At 48.4% G+C, this 7,377-nt stretch overlaps 1 protein-coding gene across 1 annotated transcript; it reads left to right on the top strand.

The window, feature by feature from the left end:
- RPS14 (ribosomal protein S14) lies at positions 1-6,949 on the top strand. The gene is made up of 5 exons (XM_075342231.1): positions 1-105; positions 2,487-2,637; positions 2,717-2,878; positions 5,934-6,010; positions 6,832-6,949. Exons 2-5 carry the CDS (start codon positions 2,489-2,491, stop codon positions 6,897-6,899), a joined length of 456 nt encoding a protein of 151 aa, XP_075198346.1. The 5' UTR covers positions 1-105; positions 2,487-2,488; the 3' UTR covers positions 6,900-6,949.
- Positions 6,950-7,377: the final 428 nt, after the last annotated feature.

Genomic DNA, 7,377 nt, shown 5'->3' on the forward strand with positions numbered 1-7,377 from the left:
GACCCCCGAACTGGCGCGGAATCACTTCCGGTGACGGAAGTGACCTTTGCCCTCTCCGCCCTACTTCCTTCCTTTCCTGTAGCGGCTCCTCGAGAAGACGTAGCAGTAAGTGCGGCCCGGGATGCGAAATCCGAATCAATCCTCCGTAACGGAGGGGAGATGGCGGGAATGGAGCGGGGCCGGGGAGCAGGGGGGCACGGTGCTCGGGGTGGAGGGGTGTGGAGCTGCGGGAGGGGGTATATACGGCAGGAGGCTGATACTGATATCTCTGCAGACCTGGAGCCGGGAGACCTCGGCTCTGCGCAGTATAGATCCCTCTGCAGAGCGCGGGGCTGAGCCTTATTTTACATAGGACTGCAGGTAAATGTTTGTCCTGGGTCTGCCTCTTCCGTGTATTGTGTCCTGCTCAGCCCTCACCCCATGGCGGCTCTTACACGTGTGCTCGGGGTCTTAGCTCCTGGCAGCAGTGGTGTTGTGTGGGCACAAGCATTCTCCACCCTTTGTAGCATTAGTGCTCTGATCCCCCTCCTCCGGTCCACTCCTGAACCCTGTGTTTACTCATATCTCTGCCACCCCACATCCTCCTGAGGCTTCGGGACCCTCATTATTTGTGTTACTAAAAACGTGGACAAATGTTTTATTGCCTAAAATATTAGCTATAAAGTGTGTGTGTGTATATATATATATAATATATTTATTTGTGTGCTTGTATATGTATGTACGTGTGTGTGGTGTATATATGCATATATTTGTGTGTATGTGTGTGCGTATATATATGTATGTGTGTGTGTGTATATAATATATAGATTTAGTATATGTATATATTTGTGTGCTCGTGTGTGTAAAAATATATATATATATATATATATATGCGCACATACATGCACACAAATATATACATATACTAATATATATATATCTATCCCCTAGTCTCAGCCCTCTACCTTTTTTTATGTTGCTGCATTTTTGTTTCCTAATGTATTATGGCACATGCTCGCGGTCCTGGACTCAGTGTGTCCTCTCCAGTGTAGACACGAGCCTCCTGTGCAGGATATGCTGCATCCGGGCCCACTATTGGGGTTCTGGGCGCTGCAGACTTTTGTTGTGTTCTCGCCACTCAGACAACATGCGTCTCTGTAAGGCCCTGTGCCCACGCTGTGGAATTTTCTGCATTTTTTTTTTGCGGATTTGCTGTGGATTTTGCGAAAATCTGCAGTACAATGAGTCCACAGCCATTTCTATGGCATTTTGGAAGTCTTGTGCCCATGCTGTGTTTTTTTTTTTCCCGCTATGGAAATAGTGCGGATTTCCCTGCAGAAAAATCTGCAGCATGACAATTATTCCTGTGGAGTTAACTGCGGATTTTGCCCATGCAAGTGAATGTGAGGTAACAAATCCGCAGGTCTGTTCCCACAGGGTGGTTTTCCTGGGTCTTTGGTGCATATTTTCCCACGCTGGTCAATGATTAAAATCCGTATAAAAAATGCACCAACGTATTAATGTGATTCCCCCCCCCCCCCTCTGGGATATGCTGCAGAAAATTCCGCACTATCTTTTCTGCGTGGGCACAGGGGCTAAGAATGAATGTACATCCTGTGGCTCGGGGAGCTGCGCCGCATGTCAGTAGATTCTATACATCCCATCCACTGTGCTTGGACTGTACAATGCAGCGGCTTGGACACTCTGCTTCCAATACATTGCTATTCCTGATCATAGGTATGGGCCCTTAAAGGAGTTGTCCTGTTAACATCTGGGCGCAGTGGGGTCTGACCGCTGGCACCTGCACGGATCGGCAGAACGCTGCAGGTCATTGTGGATCTGTAGGTCTGTTGCCTGACCGCTGCTTCATTCATTCTCTATGGGACTGTTGGGAAAAGCTCAACTGCAGACCTATAAGGAATGAATGGAGCTTGGGTCCGGCTTGTACCCTGCGGTGCCCCTCTGTACCAAGCAGTGTGGGTACCAGTACTTGGATGCCTGCTTATCAACAAGAAGCATTCACCTCTCCTGGGAATATGGGGTAACTTGTTATTACTGGACAATCCCTTTTTAAGTTTTTTTTTTTTTTTTTTTTTTTAAGCTTGGTGCTTTCTCTCATTTCACAAATTTGGAGAGGTCAGCACAGATTCATTAGGTGTGCAGTTGCAGTTGCTGCCTATGCACAGCATGATGGTGACTGCTACGGTCTGCATAGCAACTGAGGTGCAGTTGCCTGCTTTACTCCATCTGGCGAGGTTGGCACTTGCGTTATGCTCTGCTCCAAAAAGTGTAGCAGGGGCCAGAGCATTTTGTGGCCCCCTCCACGTGCTGCACCATCGTCTGGTGTAATGCCCCCCCCCCCATACCCTCACTATTGTTTTGACTGTGTATATAGGGTTTATACTGACACATTCCAGCTGTCCTATATCTAATCTGTATGCTTTATATATGTGATAGAGGTGGGTCTATATGTTATAGCTAACGCTCTATATGGTGATTGTTCCTAGAAATGGCTCCACGTAAGGGTAAGGAAAAGAAGGAAGAGCAGGTGATCAGCCTGGGGCCACAAGTGGCTGAAGGAGAGAACGTGTTTGGGGTCTGCCACATCTTTGCCTCCTTCAACGACACCTTCGTACACGTGACTGATCTGTCCGGCAAGTAAGTGACCCTAACATTGTGCTGTACCACACGCGGCCTCGTGATGGCGCTGTCCTCACCGGTGTATCTTCTCCTGCAGGGAAACCATCTGCCGTGTGACCGGTGGGATGAAGGTGAAAGCCGACAGAGACGAGTCCTCTCCTTATGCCGCTATGTTGGCCGCTCAAGACGTTGCCCAGAGGTGCAAGGAGCTCGGCATCACTGCTCTTCACATCAAGCTACGAGCCACAGGTGGCAACAGGTAATGGCTGATAACAGAGACCACAGTATTGGGTGCAGGATGCGTTAAGCCAAGTGACTACATGGCGATACAAGTGCCCGGGGTCCTGCATTGGTCTTGATCCTGCAGTGGCATACTATACACCTCACAAGCAAAATCAAATATTGTGGCATGAACGCTTTGACTCCTTTGCTGTATAGGTTTTGTAGCTCCTATGCAAATGAATGGAGAGCCCCAGAGCATTGCAGTGCGGGTCTTAGTGGTGGGACCCCCGGAATTTAGAAGTGTTTGAGATGAGAAGACCCCCCCAGCAGGAATACGGGGGATCGTGTTTTAGTTTTGTCTTGTATTAAATGCATTTTTCTGTTATTTGTGATCTTTGCAAACCCCATGTGATGAGCACTATTTTATTTTAGAGCGATGCAGGTAAGAAAACTGAGGTTTATAGCGTGAGGCAGAATGTGCACGAACAATAAGACTGATATAGAGCGAGAGGGTGATCTCTGCGTGTGTGTGGGGGGGGTAGCGTCTCTCATAGGGTGATCTCTGCGTGGGGGGGTGACTGCCCCTATAGGGTGATCTGTGTGTGTGTAGCTGCCCCTATAGGGCGATCTGTGTGTGTGTAGCTGCCCCTATAGGGCGATCTGTGTGTGTGTAGCTGCCCCTATAGGGCGATCTGTGTGTGTGTAGCTGCCCCTATAGGGCGATCTGTGTGTGTGTAGCTGCCCCTATAGGGCGATCTGTGTGTGTGTAGCTGCCCCTATAGGGCGATCTCTGCGTTGGGGGGGGGGGGGTAGCGGCTCTTGTAGGGCGATCTGAGTGGGGGGGGGGGGATAGTGGCCTTTATAGGGCAATCTCTGTGTGGGGGGAGCGGCTCTTATGGCAGCCTATTGGCAGTAGTAGGATTACAGGTAGCTAGTGCCGGAGTATGGGGAAATTGTGGAGAGGGTTGTGAGAAGCAGACGGTGCGGGTCTTGTCTGGTGAGGAAAGACACAATCTCATCAGTGTAATATTCACACTTATTCCCATGTAGCCAAACACTAAAATAATCCCCCAGTCCAGGTTCGGTATGAATGGCTGCTAGTGCCCAGGTGCAGCAAAAGTCAGAAGAGCTGTATGTATGATGTCTGATCTGGAGGGGTCAGGTCTCCCTTCTCCAGGTGATGACCGGTGTTCTCCCCCCGGACTGATTTTTATTTTACAATGCGATTGTCTTCAAATTGTCAATTAGCCGTTATGTGGGGTTCACGGGGGGCCGCCCAGTGACTGATATGGATGACGTTCCAGAGGTCATATTATGTTAGTGTCTTGATTTCCTGGGGCTGATTTCTATTTGGCTATATGCACACGCTGCAGTTTTTGTTTTGTTTTTTGTTTGTTTTTTTTTGGGGTCAATTTGTCACAGTTAACTTTTGACTTTGCAGCAAAGTCTACTGAGAATTCAGATTTGCTGTGCGAATGTTGCAGTTTGTATGCGAAGAGCTCTGTGACTGGGGATACCTGTGACTGGCCGCTGCTGACTACTTTAAAAAGTTTTGGGATTTTTGTGTGTAAATTATCATGGGTTGAATAAACTCTCGATGGTTAACCCATCTCTTCCCTCATTAATGTGGCCAGTAAAGGGAACCTGTCGTGAAATTCTTGTTGCCAAACCTCCAGGCATCAGAAAATGGACACTGGGTTCTTTACTGTAAGAGCTGACCGGGGACCACGCACCTCGAATGACGAGCCCGAGGCTTCTCGCCACCCCAGTCTGTCTTACACGTTTCTTCTTATACACACACACACAGGGGAAGACCTGTCAGAATAAAGAGATTCCGCCGGGGATACATGGCCCCCGGTCATAAATAAATGTGTTCTCTGGGACACTGCAGCATTTCAGAGTGTAACATACGTGGTTACAGCCTGATTCATGCTTCCCCTGGTTCAGGCCATATGAATTACCTTACGGGTTCTGTTTCATATAAGATTTGAGTGTCTTTTCTTTTGTACCCTCTCAATCATCTGTTTAGAGGGCAGCGCAGGGTATGTGTGAGCGCTACAGCCTCCTCTTTACACTGGCTTGTACGTGCCCTTGTTACACTTTTAAGGGAACCTGTCAGCAGATTTGGCAACAGTATTCTAACATGCTGTATATAAGAGCCCAGACCACTGGGTAAAACCTAAAAAAATGACTTTTTATAATACTCAACTAATAGGTGGCACGGTGCACATCGGTCGGACGGGTGTCTTCGTTCTCCGGTACCAGCGCCACCTCTTTCGGCCATCCTTGTCTTCCTTCTTCTGAAGCCTTGGTGCATGATGCGTCCTAAATCATCCACACTCGCCGGTATTTAGGTCCTGCGCATGCGCACTTTGATCTGCCCTGAGCAGGGCAGAACAAAATATTGTAGTGCGCCTGCACAGGACCTCAATACCGGCGCATGTGTATAACGTAGACGCGTCATGCACCAAGGTTTCAGAAGCAGGAGGACAAAGATGGCCGAAAGAGGAGGCACTGGTACCGGAGAAAAGAGACTCCCATCTGCACCGCAGCGACCGTTTAGGTGAGTATTATAAAGTGATTATGTTGTACACAGCGGCCTGGGCTTTTATATACAGTATGTTAGAACGCTGTATATAAGAGCCCACTGGTGGTGGCCTCAGCTTATAGGCCCCAAATCTGGTGACAGGTTCCCTTTAAGTACCTAAAGTCTCTAAAAGCACAGTACATGGCAAGGACACCATATACAAAGATTGAGGAAGCTGTGCCGCTCATATGCTGTGACCCCCTTCAATGCTGAAAGTTGCTCTAGCCATGGTGCACTGGTGCCGATGGTCACCCAGCCAGTACGGCTCGTCCGTCTCCTCACTTTACGGCAGGGGTTGGCTGAGTACACTGGTGGGTTTTCTACAGCACAATTTACTTCCACCTCTCGAGGCAGGTGACGCTGATTGAGGGACCGGTCAGCCCAGTCATCATTGCCACGTATGGATGTGATGGGGGAGAAATTCTTTAATCCCTCCTGTGGTTTTTCTGCCAATATATTCATGTCACTGAGCAGATTTACAGCTACATACTGTTGATTCTTTCAGGACCAAGACCCCCGGACCTGGTGCCCAGTCTGCCCTCAGAGCCCTGGCTCGTTCTGGCATGAAAATTGGCCGCATCGGTAAGAACCCATCCACATGTGCTCCGCTATGGGGAAACCTTCTTATGGAAGGTTAACGTGAAATATTCTGTATTTATAGAAATGGCACAGTTAGTAAAAATCATAAGGTTTTAATTCACGCCGTTTCTTCTTGAACGCACCCCTCCCAGTAAAGTCACGTCTCCTTGATTTACACTTTGGACCAGGGAGGGCTTGCTGAGACGTTGGCCCAAACTGTGCTTTGTATGAGCCCACTTTGCCTGGCTGGGTGCTGGCACTATCAGTGCGCTCCAGTGATGCAGCCCACTTCAGAGCAGTAATTTACAAGCTCTGTTGGAAAGAGCTTGTAAGCACTGTGCATGTTCAGCCACCACTGCTAGAATGCAGCGAGTACAGTATTATCTGGATGAGTGGTGAAGCTGTCAATCTTCACACTCCACCCTGGAGCCAAGTGGTGTCTGTTTTGTATGGAGTCGGGCCCTATAGACACGAAATATTAGGCCAGAGTCATACTTGCGAGTGCCTCGCGTGTAACTCACGAGAGTCTCTCATTGAATCACCCGGCATGGACTCACACTCTCCAGACAGGAGCGTCTCAGCTGCGTAGACATACATGCAACCGACCCGCTCCTGTCAGAGTGCGAGTCCGTGCCGGGTGATTCAATGAGAGAGACTCTCGCGAGTTACACGCGAGGCACTCGCAAGTGTGACTCTGGCCTTACAGCTGTGTACAAGCCGCCATTGTGTGGCCATATGCAGACCTCGCCTATAAAAACTGGGTCACCGCTATGTATTTAATCTGTAAATGAACAGTCTTCTAATTTTTTTTTTCCTTTTTGCAGAGGATGTGACCCCAATCCCATCAGACAGCACCCGCAGAAAGGGCGGTCGCCGTGGTCGTCGTCTGTAGTTATCCAGCCTTGTCCATCAATTGTTAATAAAATCACCAGACCAAAACAATCACCTGGCTCTCTATTTTACTATATGTAACTGATCACTCCAGATTGGAAACACTGCCATGTATAACTAGTCCCGGTGATGCCTCATGGTGATGCCTCACAAGCCGGATTTAAAGGGGACCTGACACTTGCCCAAAAGTTGCAATTATTTTTGAGCCAAGTGTAAATGCCGCTGGTATGAATCTGTTTTTGGGTTTGTTTGTTTTTTTTTTTTTTTCTTTGGTTTCTGCTCCTCTCTGTTCCTGACATAACCTCCTCTACCTAATTATATAAATCTAATCGCCAAGTAGGTGCAGTCATCAAGATGACATTTGTAGAATTGAGGTTCACGCCCACTTGGCTAAACAGACTAGATTTAAATCTAGGTAGCTGAGTCATATCTTGGAAATGGAGAGGCGCAGGAACAAAAACACCAGACTCCGGAGAACA

The sequence above is a fragment of the Anomaloglossus baeobatrachus genome, chromosome 4 (assembly GCF_048569485.1).
Source record: "Anomaloglossus baeobatrachus isolate aAnoBae1 chromosome 4, aAnoBae1.hap1, whole genome shotgun sequence".
In the NCBI taxonomy this organism is placed as follows: domain Eukaryota; kingdom Metazoa; phylum Chordata; class Amphibia; order Anura; family Aromobatidae; genus Anomaloglossus; species Anomaloglossus baeobatrachus.

Coding starts and splice junctions, on each gene's coding strand:
- RPS14 (XM_075342231.1), top strand. CDS start 2,489: ATGGCTCCACGTAAGGGTAAGGAAAAGAAGGAAGAGCAGGTGATCAGC. Junction 2,638..2,716: donor GTGACTGATCTGTCCGGCAA/GTAAGTGACCCT, acceptor CTTCTCCTGCAG/GGAAACCATCTGCCGTGTGA. Junction 6,011..6,831: donor CATGAAAATTGGCCGCATCG/GTAAGAACCCAT, acceptor TCCTTTTTGCAG/AGGATGTGACCCCAATCCCA.